The following is a 23,794-nucleotide window of genomic DNA, read 5'->3' as shown; positions in this document are numbered from 1 at the left end:
TTCTTAAGGCTGGTGGTTCTCAACTGGGTCAGTTTTATCCCTTAGGAGACAATTGCAGTGTCTGGAGAAATTTTGGCTGTAAGAGCTAGTGAAAAATGGTGCTGCTGGCATCCAGTGGTGGAAGCCAGGGATGCTGCTAAACATCCTACAGTGCACATGACGGCCCCTAGCAATGAATTATTATCCAACCTAAATGTCAGTGGTGCTGAGACTGAGAAACTCTGCTGTAGGAGAATGTAGTTTCTTCATACATTTCTCCCTCTTCATCATGGCTGATTCCTGTTTAGGTATATGTTAAATTTCTTTTTTTAGAGTATAAACTCCTTGAGGGAAGGAGGCAAAGATATTTCTTTTTCTCTTCAGTATTAAACACTCAAAAATGAATGATTAAGAGAAGCACATGCATTAAAGAATATAGTAAGAAGTGATTTAGTGGTAGTGTCATTTAACATTTTTAAAAACCTCGTTAAATTTAGGAAATATTTTATTTCTAATTTTTGTTCACTTATAGGATCTCAAGCTTGGATAAGATGTTAAATGTAATCTAATTCAACTGCTCTTCTTTACCAAGGGACTTTTTTTTTTTTTTTGATTTCCTAAATATTGAATTGAAATTCAATTGTGATCGTCCTTAGGTACCAGACTGTGAAATTGGTATTTCCTCATTTAGACATTATCGGAATATATGTTGGCCCTCCGTGCATAGATATATACTGTGTGTATGAATTCATTAAGAATATTAATTGCAGAAAAAGTCACTAAATGATCTCTACAGTTCCCTTCAATTGCTAGCTTTACTGACATATTTACTTTTTACGTAAGGCAAAAAAGAGACGTGAACAACATAATTCTGCATAAGTATTTGGTTTATTAATCTTTCATTACCCCAAAGGTATTTAGAACCTCTATATCTAATAAATTCCTATCCATTATTTACTTAATGCCAAAGACATCTTTGACTTTTACATAATGACCGATATATTCTAACTGCAACCACTCCATTGAACTCTTATAGAACTTTTCCCCTAGTATTATTAGAAATATATAGGTATAGATATTCTTTTCAATTAGATTGCAAATAACTTAAGGGCAAAAATAGTTATAGCTTTTTAAAAAATATCCTAACACATACCTGATATAATGAACAGCTCACACATAGCAGACAATATCTGTGTGTTCAATGACTAGAATTGAAGTTCTCAGATACTTGAAAGTTAAAAGGGAACACCATTTTTCGTAGTTGTAATCCCACAGGTATCTTTTAAAGAGCCTCAGTAGAGAGAGATTAAACTCAGTAGACATTTCAATTAATAAGATCGAAAGATAAGATTCAAGAACATTATATAGGACAAAAGCAAATGATGAGAAAATTGTAAATGGGTGTATTTTAACTAAAAGTACCGATATTTCATTAAGCAAAAATTATATTACCAACAGTGAAAATAATAGAGAAGACTATTACCACGAATTTGGCAGATTTGGAAATAACTTTTTTTTTTTACCAACAAATTAAAACATTGTTTATAAATTTTGACTAAAGATTAATTTTAGATTTTGAAATCTAATTACCTTTTACTCAGACACAGAAAATGCGAATTCTAGACCCAGCTTTGCACTGTGTAACTTGCTGGTGTAACTTTGGACAAATCACTTAACCCTATAGGAATTGCTTTTTCATTTTAGAAATTTATGAAAGCTGGACAATTTGTTTCTAAAATTGCTTCCAACTTTAACATTATATTTGTCTGAAGATTTATAGTTAAAACTTTCCCATATATTATCTCATTTTATCATCTTGACAGTTTTGTAAGGAAGGCCTAGAAAACATTATCATTTCCTTCTACTAATGAAAAAATAGGCTGAAGCAGTTAAGTGATTTACCCAAGCCTTGTGTGTAGCAGCACAGTACTATTTCCAAGATAACTTTCAAAAACCCTCTCTCTTAGAGTTAGTATACAATTAATCTTAAAAATGTCTTATTTTTCTCTTTTTCAAAACTAAGCTTTAAAAAGGTAGGCCCTTGATGACAAATGTAAGCTTCATAATTTTAAAATGGTATAAACATTTACACCTCATGGTTTGAGCTAGGGATAGCCAATAAGATTCAATACACATGTCAACCCTTATTGTTTGGTAGTAGCTGCCTAAAGTGCTGTGCTGAAAATAATTTTGAGGCCAAGTTCAGACTTAGCGGTAAAGTGTGCCGTATTAGATGAACAATGTACACCTTGGATGCTGGAGAAGGGAGAGGTGGCAGAACTATTGATGAGGGAAACAGCCTTTTAAAGACTTACTTTAGAACTCTTGATATTTTACAAAGGGTCTGATGTCAACTTGCCTTATATAGAGTTTTACAACTAGTATTTAAAAAGTTTAACTGTTGTCATGAATGTTTTCGTAAATAATAGCCTTTTTTAATGTATAAGAGTGTCTTTCTTAAAGTACTTAATATGAGTGTTTCCATTTCTAATCCTAAACTGTCAAAGAATACAAAAGTTACTCCTAGTTAGAGTTTTAATAACGACTTTGTAACTTGATATTAAAACTTGAGGGCATTAAATATATATTTTATAGTTAAATGTAAACTTTTATAGAAAAACACACATCGACATATTTATTATATTGATATTTGTTATATTTGTATTTCATGACATAACACATATATTATGAGTAGTAAAAACCAATGGTCTCTGGATTATTCAATGAAAACATATGTGATGGCACTCTAAGAGAGTTTGAAGATACTGTGAATTAGTGGCTGCCATTTTTTGACTGGCTTCAATTTATTAACTGCCGTTGGGTGCTACTCGTCTATTTACAGTGATAGGTGCTTTACATTCTCTTTTTCCTGCCCTAAGATTTATAATTCTTTTTTGAGTTAGGCTTGATTATTTCCTTTTAAGCAATGAACAACTACACCTTAGGGAAATTTAGTAATTGTCCAGGATGATATAGCTAAGAATATTGTAGAGCCAGAATTCAGACCAAGTTCGGTCAGGTTTCAAAGAATTTTTTCTTAATAAAATCAGGCCATGTCTTGCAAAAATTTGAGGGCACAGATGTTTCCCAGTGTGAAGGTATATGTTCTATATATTCCTGATGACAACTTCTAGATTTTAGCTTCACTGTCTTTATGTGATGTACAGCTTCGGGGAGGAAAGTGAGGCATACAAAAAAAGAGAATTATTCTTTTTCTGTATTTGCAATGTGATGCCAATGAATTTTTTTTTTTGATTGCTGTTTGTTTGTTTGTTTGTTTTTTGTAGGTTGTAATGTTTCATGCAATAGGCAGTGCTTTGGGTTTAGAGACTTTAATGAGACAAAAATTTTCCCAGAGAACTTTTATTTTGGGGGAAATGTATATGAGTTGTGCTTTCATGCTATTCATACACCTAATTTTGGTTCAGAAAATAATAGTGTCTTGCAATTTGACAAAAATATATTATCAGAGAAGTGTGTGAAGCGGTTATAACTCAAGCCATAAATATAATTGGGAATGTTATTTTCTTTTCCAGATTCCTTGGTGTTACTCAGTTTTCACCTACACATGCCAGAAAGGCATTTCCTTGTTTCGACGAGCCTATCTACAAAGCTACTTTTAAAATCAGCATCAAGCATCAAGCAACCTATTTATCTTTATCCAACATGCCAGTGGAAACTTCCGTGTTTGAGGAAGATGGATGGGTTACGGATCACTTTTCACAGACCCCGCTCATGTCCACATATTATTTAGCCTGGGCTATTTGCAACTTCACATACAGAGAGACTACCACCAAGAGTGGGGTTGTAGTAAGTATTTTAAACTTAATGATGCTTTTGAATGATAGACACTCTGTAAAGTAACCTTAATTCTGGATTAATAATGAATCATTCCTATCCTCTTCCCATTTATGTAGCTGGATTACTTTCTTAACCCTAAGGAGGAAAATTATCTTCCTAGTTTCAAAGAGTCAGAGAGGAATATCTCTTTTATGCCCAACCCTCTTATTCCTTTAACCACCTTCCCAGCCCTGCTATCCTTGTTCCTCTTCATCTCCTATCTCTGGAACAGCTATTGTCTGTTTTGGGAAATTGTCTGTTTCTATTTGTATTACTGGGACAGCTGCTTCTTTTTATTGTGAAGTATTTCAAATATACAGAAAATATGGAGAATTAACATTGTACCCTCCATATACCTACTAGGGAGGTCTATAGAATCTAAACATTTTACTATCTTTGCTTCAGTCTAATTCAATTTTTGAGAAAGTGAAACATTGGATAGAGTTGAAGCTCCCTGTGTATTCCTGCCTGATCTCATGCCTTGTCCCCTTCCTTAGAGTTAACTCCTCTCCTGAATTTGGTGTTTGCCATTTCCATGCATATTATTATATAATTATTAGGTATGTGTATTTCCATTTATAATACATGTCATGCTTTAAAATTTTATATGTGGTTTTATATTATAGATATTATTCTGCAACTTCCATTTTATTTTATTTTTTTACTTAAAATTATATATATTTTTTGCGGTTCATCTGAATAGAATGGTTGAATGAAAATACTGAAATTTGTCATTGTCCTGTAGATTAACTTTTTAATTTTTCTGATTTTCAATGTTTAACAACAATGCTCCAGTAAACATTTTTGTACAGAAGTAAGTTCTTCTGCCAATTTGCTAGAATTTCTGTAAGGTATAAAGCTTCTTTTAGCCCACAGCACCCAAGTGTATAAAAATATGTGCTTAGGGAAGGGTGATATATCAGAAGGCAGGAAAATTACTGTTTGTATTAAATTTATAATAAGAATCAGTCAGACTCTCTACGACAGCTACCATTTGTGATGCCATGGTGTTCTAGGCACTTTTTGCATGCTATTGTATCGCATTAGTCAGGCTACATCGGCCATGCTGAATTAACAACTTCCTTTTTCATTTCGATGGCTTATATAATAAATATGCATTTATTTAAATTTTTGTGTCAATCCTAAGGAAAGGTATTATGACTCCATTTTGCCAAATGAGTAAAGTAAATTGAGGCTTAAAGAGATTAAGTAACTATCCCAGCGTCTCAAAGTAAGCAAGTGGTAGAGACATAAGTCAAACCTTTGCTGGTCTCATTCTAAATTTTGGGCTTTTCTGCTCTGAGCGTTAAGAGCTCTGTTTCACTGTCTCACCTGTGTGTCTATAATAGAATTCAAGTAGTGATTCTTCCCATCCAGTGGCCTTCATATTTAGTGTTGCTAGAACATAACAAAAAAGTGAATAGAAGTCTAAATTCTTATTCTGTAGGAAGTTCATAATCCTATAATAACCTAAATTCTGAAAAATAAGTTTGGCTAAATAAATTTTTCTCACTTTTACTTTCAATTTAAATCACTGTGGAGCTTACTTAAAAAAATAAAATCTGCCTGCATACAAAATTAATGCCATTATCGAAGAAGTACATATAGCAAATTCATCTACATAATCATTAAAATAATATCATAAATGCTGGCTCAGGGTTAGATGACATTTTACTCTTTCGGACTTATACTCATTTGATAGGTTGAATTCCTCTGATGTTTGTTGATGTCTCCTACGGATATTTCAAGGCTGTATACATTAGACCACACAGAAAAAAAGAACCTGAATCTCCTTTCCTTTTACATCTTCAAAAGTTGATGATTGACTTGTTGTGGGTCAGCTAGCAGCATAGGGTACAATGGAAATGTTTTTTCTCAGTATGTTTTCTTAAATATGTTTTCAGCCCTCCGCAATTATGCTTGCTGCTGAAGTGACCCAGGTTTAAAACCAGACACATACTAATTATTTAGATGTGACTTTTTATTATTTAAGAATCTAAGTAATTAGTAAACATTTTAAAATTCCTCCTTCATTTTTATGTAGGAAAGATGAAACATGCTACTAGAGAACATGGAAAGGTCAACTGAAATAAAATTTTGTATTGTAAAATGTAAAGATACTAAGAATAGTAAAAAGGAAAACAAAATTGTCATCAGGAACCTTATAACTGTGGAAATATGGTTCAAAACCTGGTTCTCTTTTTCTGTCAATCTTTTTTTTTTTTTCATCGCCTTTCCCCTTTATTATATGTTCCGTTTATTACTGTGAGCACATAAAAATGACATTTCTCAACTTTTCACAGCTGGAACGAGTAGAAGTTTAGCTTTAAAATCTTGGAAATGGGATGGCTATGTGAAGTCCAGGTGGTCATTTTGGGTCAGAAACTGAAGCACTTTCCTTTGGGAACTGAGAGAACAACTTGAGTAGCATCTTAATAAAACACAGCTGAATTGTAACAGTGCCTCAAGTGTGCATATTTGAAGCATCATCATTATTTGCTTATTAAGTTATCTACACTCTGTAAGGCACTATCCTAAGTAATTAGAAAGATAAAAAACAGTCTAAGATCCCTCTAGACAGAGATTATGGATGTAGCTTTCAGATTGAATTCGAGCCTGCATATGTGTTTTGTCTACTCATCCCAAAAATGGCTTAACATTTTTCTAATTAATTGTTAGCATTTAAAAATTGGGATATTGCACATAAAATTATTTCTAGCTTCTCTTGAAAAATTGGAAGATCACTGGGCCAACATTATTGCTTGGCAGTATTCGTTCATTCATTTCTTCCTTCAACAGATATTTATTGACTGAGTGTCAGATATTGTTCTAGGCTCTGGTGATATAGCAGTGAACAAAGCAGACAAGGTCTCTATTTTCAAGAAATTTAAATCTTAATGAGGAGAGAGTGACAGTAAACAAATAAATGCATCCTATGTCAGGTGGTGGGTGATATATGCTATGAAGAAAAGCAGTGTGCTGAAGCCGAGTGGTGGCCAACCCATTTACTTGGGGCATTTGCTTCCCAGTGTAACTTAAGACCACTTTTGTCCTTTTGCATCTAGTCCACTTCACTGTTGCATATTACATGCTTTCATTCTGTAGACATTTGGATTTTCAACCCTTGTCTAGGGACATAATTCAAGAGGGTAGCCGAGGAATGTGCATTAGAAAAACAATGAATTCATCATCTGTGAATTAGTGTTACTAGCATTCACTAATTGTCAAATTAAAGTTGTGAAAAATAAGTTAAGACAGTTTTGAAGAGGGAGAAATTGCTAAGGGTTAGAGGCAAGGCATGTGTTTCATGGAAGAGATAGGAGTTAATATGGCCCTGAATAGTGGTTTGATCTTAGAGAAGCAGATAAACGTGGGCATGTAATCCTTGGCAGGGGAAAAGTTAATAAGAAAGGATGAAGAGATAGGGATATCTATGGGAAATAGTGTAGTTTTATGGTTATAAATATGGGTTTTAGAATCATATAGGTCTGTTGTAGAATTTTTGCTTTGCTTCTCTGTGACCTTGATTAACTAACTTCTCTTTATCCTGGTTTTCTTATTTGAAAACTGAGAGTATGAATTCTTACTTTATACTATTGTTCCAGTTACTATCATAACATGAAAAACTACTTCAGAAGTTGGTGGCATAAAACAACCATTTTCCTATATTTAGAGTTTCAGTAGGTCCAGAATTTGGAAGGCCACAATGGGACACTGTCTTTTATCAGTGGTGTCAGGGGCCTCAGAATCTTGATGAGAGGGTGACTTGATAGCTTGGAGGCCAGAATCACCTGGACTGTCTTCACTAATGGGTCTGGTGGTTGTTATTCCAGTCTTCTGTGATGTCAGCTGGGGCTGCTGGCCATAGCATTTATATGTGGCTTTTCCACATGGCCTGGGCTTACTCAAAGCATGACAGCCTCGAGGCGATTGGACTTCTTACATGGTAAAATAGTTTTGAAGGGGAAAGTCACCAAAGAACTAGGTAGAAGATATATGACCTTTTTTTGACTTATCTTCAGAGGTCACACAGCATAATTTCTACTGATTTATAATGGCTACAAATAAGTCACCAAGGATGGTCCCAATTTGGTAGAAGAGAGTATAGACCCACCCTCCCAATGGGGTGTGTCAAAGAATTTTGTTTTGTGGCCTTGTTTTAAAATCATTGCTCTCTGATCATGTATGATTTACATTCATTCCACATACAAAATACACTCACCAATAGGTCTGATTCCATTATATGGCATCAGGGCAATTCTGAGTCGAGGTACAGATGAGACTACTTGGGTTTGGTTTCTTGGGTGTGTTTTTTTCCTGTCTGAAAACTTCTTAACTGAGGAGACAATTATCTGTCCCCACTCCCCTCCCCCAAGAGACAATGGTATGATGAGATTATGATTATTGCAATAGACCTTTCCATTCAAGAACAGAGAAAATGAGAGGTTACAGTAGTTGCTGGCTCATAGGAATTCTGAAATCCAACTGGGCACATGTTGGCAGTTCCTTAAATGAGGCTCAGTGCTGCTTTCTGAGTTGTTCTTCCTGGCACTTGACCTCACACTTTGGACTCTTAGTTTTGGCATCTGAGGTATCTTTTCTCTTCCAATTAAAAAGTAGTATGTGTTTGCAATTGAAGAGCCTTCTGAGCTTGCTTCCCACCAGTAATAAATCAGGGGTTCAAAGCTTCTTTTTCTTTTATAATGGCTCTGTTGCTTTAAGGCCAAGCAGGTATAATTATATTAAAAAAAAAAACAAAACAAAAACTGTTTGCTTTTTTTTGTATCAAGTTATATCCATTCCATTAGATAAAACTATACACACAGGTCTTTTTAAAATGAGTCTTTGTCTACCTAGGACTTTTGCCCTTAACATTCTTGGATGCTGTATTATTTAACAGGGAGAATGTAAGAGGGACACCCTTAAGATCCTTAGAAAACCTTTTGTCTTTTTGAAAAGGTCTATGGAGCATCACTTTAAGAGTGTCTAAAGTCTTCGTTTTTGAAGAAATATCCTTGGCTTCAGTTTTAGACTGTGTTTTTCTGACAGTGACCTGTATTTTTCTCCTGAGGCTATTTTTTACTTTGAGAATCTTTTGCCATCTGAAGAGTCTGGGAAGAAGAAAGAGTTTTAATTTCAAGCCCAGCATATTCTGGCTTTTTTCTATTTATTCTAAATTTTGCTTGGAAACTAGACAGTTTTTTCTTACGTTCTTCTCTCTTTTATCACATTTTTCATGACCAGTGAGAAGAAGCCAGGTGGCGCTTTCAGCGTTATTCCTAGAAATCTCCTTAACTAGAAAAAATATAGTTCAATAGTTACGATTCTCATTTTCTATGATACTATGGGCAACAGTGTTGACAAACTTTCTTCCACTATATAACAAAGGTTCCCTTTCCTTTAGCTTCCAATGTCATTCACTTTAATATTCTTCAAGCCCTCACCAACAGCTTCCTCAAAGCCCACAAAGCTTTTGCTAATAATCCCCTGAAGGATCTTCCAACTTTTGCCGACAATTTAGTTCCAAAGCCAATACCACATATTTTGAAGCTTTTGTTATGGCAATGCTCCATTTCCAGGTATTAAAATTGGTTCCAGTTGATATTGTTGAATAAGAAATCACTCTTAAACATAGCAATAACAAGTAACCATTTTTTATGCTCACGGATTCTATGGGTCATTTATATGAACAGCACAGAGCAGGAAATGACCCATTTCTGCCCTATGATGCCTCAGCTGAGGGCCAGAATTATCCAGGGGCTTTTTTACTAAGTGTCTTTACTTGATGTTAGCTGTTTTTGGAGGCTTCGTTTGGGGCTCTCATCTGGAACATCTATCAGTGGTCTTTCCATGTATCCTGAGCTACCTTATAACGTAGTGGTCTAATGTCATCAGACTTGTTGCTCGTGATTCAGGGTTCCAAAAGAGTGTGCCAAGAGATTTACACTGCCTGTTCATTCCATTATAAATGATTACATAGATTGTATTAGTTATCATCTTTTTCTTTCTCTTTTTATCAAGGCAGAAGCTATATTACCCTTTCTGACCTAGCCTAAGAAGTTAAACTGTCATTTTGGGGGCATTCTGTTAGTTGTAAACTTAGGTTGGCCCAGACTTTAGCGCAAGGGACTTAGACCCCATCTTTCAATGGGAGCAGTGTCAAAGAATTTGCAGACTCATTTGAAAACCACCACAGTTGTTGTAAGTATTATAGGAGATTATGTTTATGAACACAGTGCTTGACACATTATACTGACTCTGACAATTAAACTGATGAGATTTTCAGAAGTCATAGATGGGAATAGTGATATGTAAGTTTGAGAGGTAAATGGGAACTAGATTGTTAAAGAGATTGATACCTGGTTGAATTTTAAGATATTGTTCAGTTAACAGGAAGAACCACTAGAAATTTTAAAGTCGGAGACATGATATATATAATTTTATAATCTGCCCAAGAAAAACACGCGCAATATGGACATGAGGAGACTGGAAGCAGGGGATCCATTTAGCTGAGAAACTCTGGGCTGGAGTAGTTATAATTTAAATGAATAGCATAGTGTAGATATGAAAGGCATTTTAAAGGAAGAATTGGTAGTCTTTGGTGAGAGATAGAAGATAGGAACAAGTAAACATTGAGGAAGCAAAAGGGCAAAAACTTAAGAGTGACTTTAAGGTTTTAGTTAGTAAAAAGTCTGTAGTTCTACCCTCCAGATTCACTATTTATTCTGAATTGACTGTCACAACCAATGAAGGTTTTCATATGCCTTGGCCAATCTCTTGGATGTACAACCTACACTATTGTAACTGATTGCATGTAATTTCATTAGTCAATACTCTTTATATCATCGTTACAAAAACTCAATTTGAACTTAAGAAAAAGAGAAATTTATTAGGAAAATATTAAGAAATCAAGGAATCTCAAGTCAGAGATGCACCTGGGCTTGGAGCACCAAGAGAAACTTGGATATCCTATTTCAGGTCCTTGTCACTGCTTCTTAACGCTTTGCTTTCCTCTCTCACTGTAGACAGGTTTTCTCTGTTCTTTGGTTCACACGGTGAAATATTGCTGCCAAAAGTCTTCAAGATTTCCATATTGCTGTGTAGGCCTCAGGAAGGAACATGACCTTTATAAGTTCCCAGACACATTGGGAGTGCGTTGGTTGCCCCTGCTTGTGTTACATGATCATCTCTAGTCACTGTGACTAGACAGTACACATGCGGAGTCACATCATGGGAACATGGCATCTTCTGCTTCACTTTGCGAATGGGAGTGTGTGGCAAAAAAGAGGAATTTCTGGAGAAGAGATACTGGGCCAAAAACTAGTACAAGTGCCCCAGATATATTTTTTAGCTTAATTGTGTGGACTGAGTACCATAGGAAAAATACACGATATTTACGATATCGTGATATATATGAATGTATACCTACACCCAGGAAAGTACACACAACCATACATGCAATGGACATTTCTGATTCTCAGGATTCTAGTGATGATATTGTGTATATACACTTAAAACATGTGTATATTAAAATGTGTCTGATGTGTAGTTTCCTACTGAAAATAAAATTTGTCACATTTTAACAAGAGAAATAGAAGACTATAGGTTAATGTATTCTAAACTTATATTCCAGTTTAAAAATACCCATGTTAATAATCAGTGCTTTCATCATTAGACATTCTGGTTAGATTGCAGTAAAAATATAATGTCTTTAGAGAAAGAAATAGTAATAAAAGAGTTAGATTACAATCTATTTAGGAATATAAATAGAGGCTTTTTGATGACCTCAAGCAGATTAGTTATCCTCCTCCTCTCTATTCCTAGAATACATGGTACATTCATCCCTCATAGTCTTTATCTTACAGTTCATTGTCCTTTCTTGCTGGCCTCATTGCTCCTCTAGACTGTGAATGCTTTGAAAGCAGGCACCATGTCTGATTCATCTTTACAAGATTAGCATGTAGAAAATATATGTAGAAAATGTATGTAGAAAATGGTAGGTGCTCAGTGAAAGTCCATTGAACATCTAAATTAGTGAATTCCCTTTAGGGACGTCACAATGTTGGTAGTTTCCAAAACCTCTTGGTTAGGTTAACATGTAGGGCATGAAAATTGATGAGAAGTAATTTTGACCAATATTAAACTGCAGATAGTAAATGCTGTAACACTTTAAGGCATTCTGGTGGAAGATGTAGGTGGAAATGAGTTGTTAAAAGGAGTTGAGTTCCAAGAGGCAAAGTTTTACTGTTAGCTGAACAGGGAACTGAATGGAGGGCAGAGTCCAGGGTCTGGAGAATCTGGCTAGGGAAGAAGAAATGGGGTCATTCTTATAAACTGAAAGACCAAAAATTACCTCTGTCCTCTATCAGAAAATCAGTCTGTGAGTGTTGTTGAATTTTAACCACTAGGCCACCAGGGAGCACATCTGAGTGTTGTTGATGAGCTGGTGATAGCTGGCTTGTTGGGTAGGTGGCTCTAGACTGGTTGGATGGTCTGCTGCCATGTGCATGCCTATCTTGGCATTATGGCACCCAACTCATTTCTGTTTCATCAGAGATATGCCCAAACTAAGCTTGGATCACCCATTTCAGGTCTACATTATTGTCAGCAGGCAAAGTAACCAGGTCAAGAGTCTATTAAAGTCAAGGAATTTGAGAAGTTAAAAGAAAAAAGATATAATTGATGAACCTCTTTAAATTTTATTATTGCGGTAGGAACAGAGCTGATAGGTTCTGTGAAGGAGTGAGTATATAGTGAGGAAATGGATACGGTGATTGTAGACTATGTTTTTAAGAGTGCTAGTTAAGGAAAGGGATGAGAAAACACATCTACGAAGAGCCTACCGTAAGTGACTTTTAGATTTTGGAAGAGCTGAATTTATAAGAAGAAAATGAAGAAGTTTCCAGAAAGTAGCTAGGACCTACCTGATGTTTAATGGCTTGTCTTTGTAGAGGAAATGTCTAACATTTTTTAGACTTTTCTACAATTTTAAGAGCCTTAGTAAAAGTAAAAAAAATCTGTGGGTAACAATGCTATAGAGCAAATAATGAAACAAATCATATTCTAAAGGTTTATGTTACTCAGATTCAAATGATTCTTATAGGATTTGATGTCAAATTTCAGAAAGACTAACGAGGATATTTGGTTGAGATATATTAATATTTCTGGCGAATGGAACTTGCAGGAAACAAAGAAAATTTCTTTGCTGAAAAATCAAATACTTTTCTTGGAAAGCCTTTGCATTCAGTCAGATATGTAAAACTGAATATTCGGAGTGGAAGAAGACATCAAAAGTACGAGCAGTACAGTCTGTCCTTAGCCACTGCCACCTACTAATGTTTCATGACTTCCTTTTCTGACCAGATGGCAGGAAAGAAACTTGTGGGATTTGTGAGATGCTGCCGTTTTCTGATTAGGTTTACTCTGGGGAGGAATGGAGAATGCCGAAAACCAATCACTATCCGTACATACTGTTCTCATGGCACTGAAAATTACTTATTTCTACCATATTTCTTAAAACCATAAAAAAACATTTCTTCATCTATTAACAAATACATATTGAGCAACTGTGCTTAATAATAAATAGATATTTAGAAAAATCTGGTATAATTCAGAAGATCAAAAATAACAGACAGGGCAGAATTCATAAGAAGTTGACACAGATGTAGGACTTCGAGTGACAAAGAGAGGAAAAATTCTAAACTTTTGTAATTAACCTTAATCAAAAACTAATAGATACTGACTGTCTTCTCTGGGCTTAGCACCATGTTAAATACTATACATAAAACATTGTGTAAGTTATAAATTTGGTTTCTAAGGGGTTTAGGAGTCAGTTGTCAAGACATGACAAACACACTATTATACACTGAATGGTACAAGCATTTTTTTTTTTTTTTATAAAGGGAAGCTAAACTCGGCATTATGTTAGGTGTTGAAAAATAGAGAAAGAGATCAATGAGGCACAGGTAATTATCAAAAAGTATTGGATCTTGAAAGATGGTGGCTATGGGTAGGTGGAAGGCAAATTAGAGAGCCTTCTTTGTGAGATGAAGAGAATGTCCAAGGAAGGGATGATCCCGAGGTTTTCTTCAAAGTGAGAAGATTAATATCAGCCAGTTGGTTGAAAATATCTGAAAGCAACTCAGGAAAACTTAAGCAAGAGAGGAAATCAATAGTGGGATTCTGAACAACTTGTAGAAATGAAGAATTAAACAATTATGTGTGAGGTAGGATAGCCTTGAGGATCTAGACAGCAGATAGCAATTAACAATCTCTTGGGGGCATTGTCATTAGATTATTTTAGCTGCAGTCCTTAAATCCCAGGAGACAGAGAGAGCAATTTGTTTTACCTGAATAGAATGTCCACCTCCAGGGATGATGTAGATGCTGGGGTTCCTTCATCAGTACATTTATCAGGGACAAGGGGAATCTGGGGAGGGGTAGTTTCTCAAAGAAAAAGAAGTAGGCTGTTATCAAGAAAGGGGAGGGTATATCTTGTAAGCAAAAATATCATAAATACAGATATCATTTATCAAGTACTTACTAGCACTGTGCTGACTATCAATTCATTTAATGCTTCATTTAATGCTTTGAGGAAAGAGCTCTTATCTCCATTTTTAAGATGAAGAAATTGAGGCACTGAGTGAGTGAACACCTAACTTGTGCATGATTATGTGCCCCAGCAGTGGATCATCAGCATTCAGACCAGGCAGTTGAGCTGTGGAGCTTGTACTGAGCTAGACTGCATTCCCAAGGAAGATGCAAAGTAGAGTTACAGGGAGTAAAATTAGATAGGTAGAGTGGGGTCAGAAAGACCAGTTTAGATTAGAAATGGACAGAAATAAGGGCCCTTAAAGGATAAGAGAATGACATGATAAAAGTGAAGTTTTAGAAATATTAATCTTGAAGAAGTTTGCTAAATAATTTGGAGGATAGAAAGCCTGGAGTTTTAAAAGCCCAACAGAAGGTCATAATCAAGCCTGAGTAATGCAGGTTTAGACCTGGTAAGGAGAAATACACTGACTGTCCATATGTCTTTTTCACATGGCAATGAAACAGTTTTTAAATGTAACTCCATGAAATTCTGTGGTTCAATTACTGAAGTAAGATTTTTAAAGAATATTGGTATAACAATGAAGAATTATCCTAACACAAGATCATAACTGTTCTAGGAAGTTTTAGGTTTCACGTCCTCCATGAAGCTTTGCCTCAGCTAGGTTCTTTCTCTTCTTTGAACTTTAATAGCCCTTAAGTTATAATTCTCTTTGGATCATTGTCTTAATAAATTTATATTGCTGTTTTCTGCACATCTTTTCTTATTTATTAGATTGTAAGAGCTGTGAGGACAAGAACTGTTCTCAATGAAAAATGCGCTCGTATAATATATTCTATGTATTAGACACCTATTGCTTCTATCTATCTGCCTATATATCTATCTCCTGGACAGCTCACAGAAATTGTGTGTGTGTGTGTGTGTGTGTGTGTGTGTGTGTGTATACACATACACATATATATACATACACACACATATACACACACATGCATACATATACTATATACTCCATGGTATCTAGCACAATTCCTTGCCCATAGTAGTCTCTCAGTAAATATTCAAAGTATAGATAACATAAGATGGATTTGACGAAAAATCAATAGATCTTAATGAGTGCCTTGGTTGGGTGACAAAATAATAGAAGTGAATCAAAGACAACCTCAGAGTTTCAGGTTACTTGACTGAAGGGATGATGCATTAGTATAGCATCCTTACTTTTGATAGTTTTTCTTTTTGCTTCCTTTTCCCTATTATCTTACTTTCTCTCACTCTTTGTAGAATTCTAGGTTCAAGTGGAGGACTGGCCAGAGTCAGCATTTAACTTTCTTTCTTCCCTTCCAATTTAATGGTACACACCCCTGTCATACCAGTGAAAGAAAATGAAGAAATATAAAGTTCCTTTTTTTTTTTTTTTTAATTTGGAGAACTTATTATATATGTCTCTCTGATGAAATGTAAATCTTTTAAATGGCAAGTCAGGCTGAAAGTTAGGTTATCTCCACACATGCCTAGAATTAATGCAGAAGTGTCTCTCAGCATCTCAGATAGGAAAAAAAAAATAATAATTTGAAACAGGATCACTTTGTCTGAATGGAAGAGTGGTCTTATTTTTTTGTTTTTGTTTTTCAGGAATTCAATGAGAAATTTCATCAGAAGGGCCTCTGTGGAAATGTAAGAGATGCTCATGGTGGAGGTAGTTCTTTTACCTTCTCTTCCGCTAGGGAGAGACAGTGTGAACAGCAAGTGAGTGAAATAGTCCTGTGTGAAAGAATCACCTGAGAGTAGAGGGACTCCATTAAATGATGTGTGTTTTCCAGGAGGCCATCCAGGAGTCAAGCACAGGATGAGCAAAGAAAGGTAGTCAGAATAGAATTGGTATTTGGCTGAACGGGTTTGGATTTTGGATTCTGCCAGTTATGAGAGGTGGGTTTCTTACCTAGAGCCACAGTCTCTTCTATAGAGTGGGGATAACAATGTATGCCTTGCAATACTGTTGAGAAACTTAAAAGAGACAGTGGAAGTGATGTGCCCATCACAGTGCTGGGCCCGTAAGGGCACTCAATGCATGGCGGCTATTCAGACAATAGTAAGTTTATGTCTTGTGAGTGAACTGGCCAGGTGGAGTGGGAAGAGAAAGAGCACAAAAGGTCAAAACGGAAGCCTTTGTGGAAGCAGCTTTACAGGAGTAGTTTGTAAAGGCCAAGGAGAATTGTTGAGAGAGAAGGTAGGAAGCACTGCTATGTCATTTTGTCACCCCAGCAGAATGCCACTATGAAAATTGTTGCAGAAATTTGTCGTGTTTATTTTGCCTCTGGTTATTAGCAAAAGTGAGATGGGTGTGCAGGGTATTTCTGTATGGTTCTGTCATATGTGGAAAGATGGGATCTTCATAGACTTATAGAAGAATCGCTCCCAGGAAGGAACAAGGGAGAGAAAAGTATTTGAAGACATGAAGGTCACACCAGTAACACAAAGGTGTCTGTGTCTATTATCTATGTCCACATATAAAAAGTAAAGTTATATCCTATTAGTTACCAGGTTATGATTAAAGGTGAAGTGGAGGAAAAGGACATATAAGTTTAAAGATGAAAAAGGAAATTTTCTGCACTGTTGGAGCATCAAAAAAAATCATTTATTCTTTCATCAAATTATTTTAATATTTCATTTTAAAATAACATTATCTTATTAATCATTTATTATGTGTCAGGTATTGTCCTAAGAACTTTACATCTCATTTAGTCTTCATAATACATTAGAAAGTTTTCTATCACAATAATTTTTGTACCACAGTATTAAATTCTGGAGCTGGGGCACAAGCTCAAGTGGTCTGATTGCAGAGCACATCCTCCTCTGTACTGTTTCACAGATGCTAAGATTGAATGTCTACAGGGCAGATGCAGGGGGGGCACAAACATGATGACTCCTCACAGAGCTTATTTTTTAGCTGGATGTGAGATGCTTCTCAGATAATGTATATTTTGGGCATTCTAACCACAGGTCTATAGGGGAAGGGGTCTGTTCAGCACTCTTTCGAACAGTTTTTTAACCTTGACACTGTTGATTTGGACTGGGTAACGTTTTGTTGCGGGGGTCTGTCCTGTGCATTATAGAATGTTTCACAGCATCCCTGGACTCTACCTGCTAGATGCACCTCAGTTGAACCAACTAAAAACGTCTTCTGATATTGTCAAATGTGCCCTGACAAAATCACCCCTGATCGAGAACCAGTACTCTGTAAGAATGACTTGGTGGTTGATGACTTTATATGAAAGATATGGGGGTGGCTCTATCTGGAGGTGTACAGCCAACCTGGAGCATGTATTCAGGAAGGGACAAGGGCTCATCAAGGTTCATTTTACTCACTGATATTTATTTATTTATGCAGATAAAACTGCATAAAAATGCAATTTGGAGAAATCTAGAATACATCATTAGAGACTTTGAGGTTCTGAATGGAAAACAGAAGGATTAAGAGACAAAGGTTTTTGTAGTTACAAGAGATAGCTCATCATGTATAGACAACAAATGAGAAGGAAATGTTAATACTGTGTTCTATAATCAGGCATTATTTGGCTGGTTTAGGGATAGTCTATTCAGTTTACAGAGTTTCCAATGTATTGTTTGATTGCTGTTCATTTAACCTTCATGGATGAGACTTTGTGGAAACCTTATAGCAATGGTTTTCAAACTACATGTGCATATCAAAATCATCTGGGGACTGTTTTTTGCATTCACATTTATGGGCCCTACACTAGACTTGCTGAATCTGAACCTTTGGCCATGGGGCCTCTGCTTTGAGAGTACATTAAAATGCTCTGATGTACACTTTTGAATAAGAAGCATGGACTAAACCTTTTCTTTCCATGCTTCTCTATCTGGGATGATCTTTTTTGACTCTACTCCCTCTTTCTAAAGGCGTATCCTGGAAGTCACACATAAAGCGTTTCTAAAAGAAATTCCCATTGGCCATAATTTTCTCACATGTTATGTCAAAGTACAAAAGATATTGGAAAATATAGTCTTTATTACATAAGGCCATGTCTAGTTCAAAATGAAGGATTCTAAAACTAAAGAACAAAGAGATTGGATATTGGTAAACAAGTAGCAGTTCCTGCTACAGATTATTATCTTTAAAACGCAATAACAGCATCAGACAACACTCAACGCTCAGCGTAGGCCAGGAGCAGTGAAAAGCAACCGTGCAATATTGTTGTTGTCGTTATCCTTATTTTATAGAGGAAAAAATAGAATCTTAAAGGGTTCGATAACTTGATCATTGTCACATTGTTGATGAATGTTAGAAGTAAAATATTGAACAGCTTCTACCTAGTTCTACAAACATTTTCCACAAGACAATCTAATTATACTACCTTGATTGCCCCAAATAAACTTACTAGTTACCATTTTTAGATTATTTAGATTTAGATATAAAATATATTTAGCCTTTATTGGTAATGGGAATGTCAATAGTCCTTTATCTTTCAGATTTTATTAGAATACACATTATTTTTACTTTAATATCTGCTTTGTTTCCATAGTTCCAAATGGGGAAAGGAAATATCACCATAATGTGTGGTGGCTGCAGAGTGCCTAATAATATTTAGTAAATTTGGTAATATTTTCAGTTTATAGTGCCTAATAATCCAGGAAATTATATATAAATATTAGGAAATTTTGGAGTCACAGTGATCCTTGCAGAGTATGATTCATAGAAAATCTGGGTTGGATTTATATAAATATATAGACCTCTCTTTATGATAGCTAATTCATAAATCAAATAGAAAAATACCTAGTTTAGCTTATTTATCATTTTAAGATGACACAAACAGCAGCCTGTTAGAGCCACCTGTCTAATCAAGAGGCCAGTAAAAACGAGTCCTTATAGCTAGGTTCATCCTTGATATGGTTATTCTCATCTAGAGATTTTCCTTAGATTTTTTTTTTACTCCCAGTATCACTGAGTCATTTTTTACACAAAACTAAACCAGGCATGTTTTAGCAAATTTTTAATATAAGGGATATATTTTTCCAAGTCTGTGACTGACCTTTTAAATGGTAAGTATTCATAGCACTCCGGACTCTTTGGGGAGATATTTCCTATGTAAGCAGTTGTATAGGGTTGTAGATAAGCAGAAATCAGTCTTACTTTCCCATGTGCTCTCATCTTATCATGTGGTTAGATAAATATTGTAGGAGAGAGAAAAAGAGAGAGAGATTGAGATTCACTTTTTTATTAGCGTATTCCATCCCCTAAAAGACTTCAATAAAATTTCAACAATAATAAAAGTCCTTAATTCTGGGAGATGGTTTTATGAGTATTATGTCATTCAATGCATTTTTTTGGTATTTTTTATGTAAAAATATCCAAACCGCACCAATAACAACAAAATGACTCTGACAAAGTTTTAAAGATGACATGTGACATGTTCATTAGAAAATAATAAAACTTATCCCACAAATTGGCTTAAAATATTTTTAGCAATTATCCTTTCTAAGTAATGGATTACTAAATCCCACTGAAGGCTCCAGATTCAGTCATTACGGACAATTACTGAGAAAGATGTTGGAACATTGTTAGTGTTCATGGTATTACTTTTACTAATGAAATCATAGAGGTGTAAACTGCCATTGATGACAAGCCAAATAATTACTAAATGGTGACTGAGAATCCAGGAGGATTTTGGCTACAAGAATCACTTGCCTCCTCAGTAATAGGTCCTAATATTTTCAGTACAATATACACTAACGATATGAGAACTATCATGTCAGGATGTATCTGCAACCAGAGAAAAAGAATTTCTTTGTCTGGTTTAATATACAGGAGCAGGGCATTCCCAGGTCAACACAAACAGAAACAAAAACAAAAAGTAACAACAAAAACAACCCAGTAGTGATGAGATTGTATTGTTGAAGATATACTCTAGCTAAATGAGTATATACAGTCTGACAAGAGTAGATAATTTTCTCCAATGATTTTACTGTTTCCACCTATTCTGTGCCTACGATTCCTTTTTTTCCTCCTCAAACATGGCTCTAATCTCTCTTCACACTCACAGTCTTGGAAGACATACCCAGATTTATGTGTTGGTGTTCTACTTCTTCCTGCCTTGGCTATTATTACTTTTTAGCACACTTGGACGCACATCTCAGTTGTACAAATAACTTCATCTTGCTGAGTTACTAGTCGTGAGAGACTAGTCCTGAGACAGGACCTATGAAGTTTGAATTGTTTCGTCATCCTCCTTTCTCCTCCCCCTGCCTCATGGCTGGAAGTTTGTTCTGCTGGTGAGTATGCAATTGAAATTCTCTTTTAGTTTTCTTCTAAAAAATTATAAGATTAGAAGACAGTCTAATATTTTAGAAAAACAAGCAGGATTTATACACATCTATTTTTTATGAATTTTTTATTTTTATAGTATTCACTGAAAACACACTTAAGGACAGTATTCATTAATTTCTCCATTAGCTTTTGATTCCATATCAGAAAATAATTACAGACTAAGTATAATAGCTCTGTAAATCATATCCTATTACATGCTTCTCGAAAATCTGAGTACTACCAACACTGTTAAAGCAGGGAGAGTAGAAATCTTTTTGTTATACATACAATTCCAGTGCTCGACCATGTAAAACAGACTTTTGCCCTAATTTCTCATTTATTTTAAATTTATACTAAGCAGTTTAGCGAAAGTACTAGAGGTAGTAGATGTACATACTTCAGTGGTAGCAAACAAAAAGATAAGCGTTCTTCGCTATGTGGATGTCGTTACGTTTATTCAGTCATACGATGATATTCGCTCAAAAAATATTTACTTGATTTTTATGTTTCAATTACTGTTCTAGGCACTGAGGACACGACAATGAATAAAACAGAAAAACTTACAGAGCTCACATTCTATTTCAGTGGGAAAAATTGATAAGAAAATAAAACACATACTATGTGAGTTGGTGATATGTGATAAGGAGAAAAACAAAGCAAGGAAATAGAGTGATGCAATTTAGGAAAGACCTCTTTGAAAATGATTATTTGAGTTAAGACTTAGGTGAACTGAAGTAGTGAGCATCGAGAACTTTCGGGGAAAGAGGATTCCAGGCAGACGGAACAGATGGTGTAAAGGCATTGAGGCAGGAGAATGCCCGGAGTGTTACGAGGTGCCTTAAGAAAAACATTGGGCTGGAGGGGAGAATGGTAGATGATGAGGTCAGATGTGCATGTGTACATGTGCATGTAAGTAGGGTCTCACAGGCAGGTGATCACAGGGACTATTTTTTTTTCAACCTGAGTGCAATGGGAAGCCTTTGGAACATTTCAAATAGAGGGGTGACATATCAGACTTGTACAGTTATGTGATGCATAATGATCTTTAGATTAGCAATGGGCCACATATACTTCGGTGGTGCCGTAAGATTATAATAGAACTGAAAAACTAATATTGCTTAGTGACATCGTAGCTATCAGAATGTTGTAGCACAATGCATCACTCACTTGTTTGTGGTGATGCTGGTGTAAACAAACTTACTAGGCTGCCAGTCATATGAAAGTAAAGCACATACAATTACATACAATGCATAATACTTGAAAATGATAATAGATGACTACATTACTGGTTTATGTTTTTAATATACTATACTTTTTTATTGTTATTTTAGGGTGTACTCTTTCTACTTAATGTCATGCCGGCAGCAGCCTCGTGTGTCTCGTGTTTACCATATCTCTTGGTTGCATCATTTTCTTCTGTGCTTAATCTCATGCTGCTTTATAAATTCAGTGTAACCTAAGTGTACAGTGTTTACAAAGTCTATAGTAGCACATAGTTACATCATCACATTCATTCACCACTCACTCACCCAAAACAACTTCTAGTCCTGCAAGCTACATTCATGGTAAGTGCCCTATGCATACAGGCGTACTATTTTTTTATCTTTTACATCATATTTTTTGTACCTTTTCTATGTTTAGATATTACATTGCAGTTTTCTACAGTATTCATTACAGTAACATGTTGCAAGGGCTTGTAGCCTAGGAGCGATAGGCTATACCATATAGCCTAGGTGAGTAGTAGGCTCTGCCATCAAGGTTGGTGTAAATGCACTCTATGAAGTTTGCACAATGAAGAAATCACCTAACAAAGCATTTCTTGGAATGTATTCCCGTCGTTAAGTGGTGCATAATTGTGTTTCAAAAGGGGCTCCCTGGCTGCAGTGAGGGAATGCAGTGTAGTGGGAGAAAGATGGAAACAGAGAGACCATCTAAGTGGTGACCTCGGTGTTGGGTAGTGAAGTGTAGAAAAGTAGTGAAATTTTGGCTGTATTTTAAAGGTAGGCTGCCAGTATTCATGATATATTGGATATGGGTTGGGAGAAAATGAGAGAATTCCTTGAATTCTTCCAGTTTATTTTATGCTGAGAAGATACCTACAGTTTCTGTCTCTCACAGAGAACAGCTGAGTTAGTTGCTCATTATCACCAGAGAGAACAGTTCTGAATCTGCTCACCTAAAACTAAAATGGAAATCTTTCCATTCTATAAATGGATAATATTAAATAATTCTACCTAATGAAGTAATTAATTGAAATATTGAGAATGAATTTTGTAGCTAACACATTTTATGTGCTCCTATAAAATGTAGTTTTTATTAAAAATCAAATGCTTTATGGTCAAGGGAGGTATTCTTTTCTGTCATGCATGTATTTTCCATAGTAAATGGTGTAGAACTCTTGGGATGAAACCACTGACCATCTAAGGCTTCAATAAAATCAAGGCTGATTATATATTTTTTGCTTACTTGAAGATCCTCCTTTGGTCTATGTCATTTAGGAGGACCGAGAGACTCTAACTCTTACATTTCTTGATGGCTAAAGCACATTTATTTCTCTTCCCATCCCCTAGACTGGTGGTGTTTCAGGCACACTTCAGTGAACGAGAGGACAAAATGTCTGTGACACAGCATTTGCCAACGACTTCTTCAGACAATTGATATCTGAGGGAGATCGTTTAATGGCCATGTTGACAATCTGCTCCTTTACATGAGTGGATGGATGTATATAGCATAAAGGAAGGATTTTAAAGCTTGACACGTTCTGGAGCTGATTCTGGTTCTACTGCATATTATCTGTGTTATTTAACCACTTCAAATGAGTAATTTTATTTCATCTAACAAGCTTTTATTATGCATGTAGATGAAATGAGATTACATATATAAAGTACCTGGCATGTGAAAGATTATTTATTTTTTTCAATGCTTATCTATTCTTGCAGTGTGTATTATATTGTTAAAAAGTAAGAAACCCAGTCCAGGTTTTATTAGTAACTTTAGAAATGATTCCATTGAGTAATAATTTAATGTTATATGTTCATTTTTTAAAAATAAAAGGGGATACATAAAATGTTCTATTAAATATCCTTTCTAAATTTTTAAAAGTT

At 35.4% G+C, this 23,794-nt stretch overlaps 1 protein-coding gene across 6 annotated transcripts in view; it reads left to right on the top strand.

Annotated features, from left to right (window-relative positions):
- Positions 1 to 23,794, top strand: part of TRHDE (thyrotropin releasing hormone degrading enzyme) — a 328,473-nt gene that overhangs the window by 9,192 nt on the left and 295,487 nt on the right. For 3 of the 6 annotated variants that reach the window (XM_036238037.1, XM_036238036.1, XM_036238039.1), the window contains exons 2-3: positions 3,516 to 3,789; positions 16,001 to 16,042. In XM_036238037.1, the coding sequence (XP_036093930.1) occupies positions 3,516 to 3,789; positions 16,001 to 16,042 (316 nt within the window). Of the gene's footprint in view, positions 1 to 3,515; positions 3,790 to 16,000; positions 16,115 to 23,794 lie in introns of all 6 variants that reach the window. The other 3 variants (XM_036238038.1, XM_036238035.1, XM_016148369.2) reach the window with 3 other exon arrangements.

This window comes from Rousettus aegyptiacus, unplaced genomic scaffold, assembly GCF_014176215.1.
Source record: "Rousettus aegyptiacus isolate mRouAeg1 unplaced genomic scaffold, mRouAeg1.p scaffold_m13_p_2, whole genome shotgun sequence".
In the NCBI taxonomy this organism is placed as follows: Eukaryota; Metazoa; Chordata; class Mammalia; order Chiroptera; family Pteropodidae; genus Rousettus; species Rousettus aegyptiacus.
This window is presented reverse-complemented; position numbering and strand designations above follow the sequence as displayed.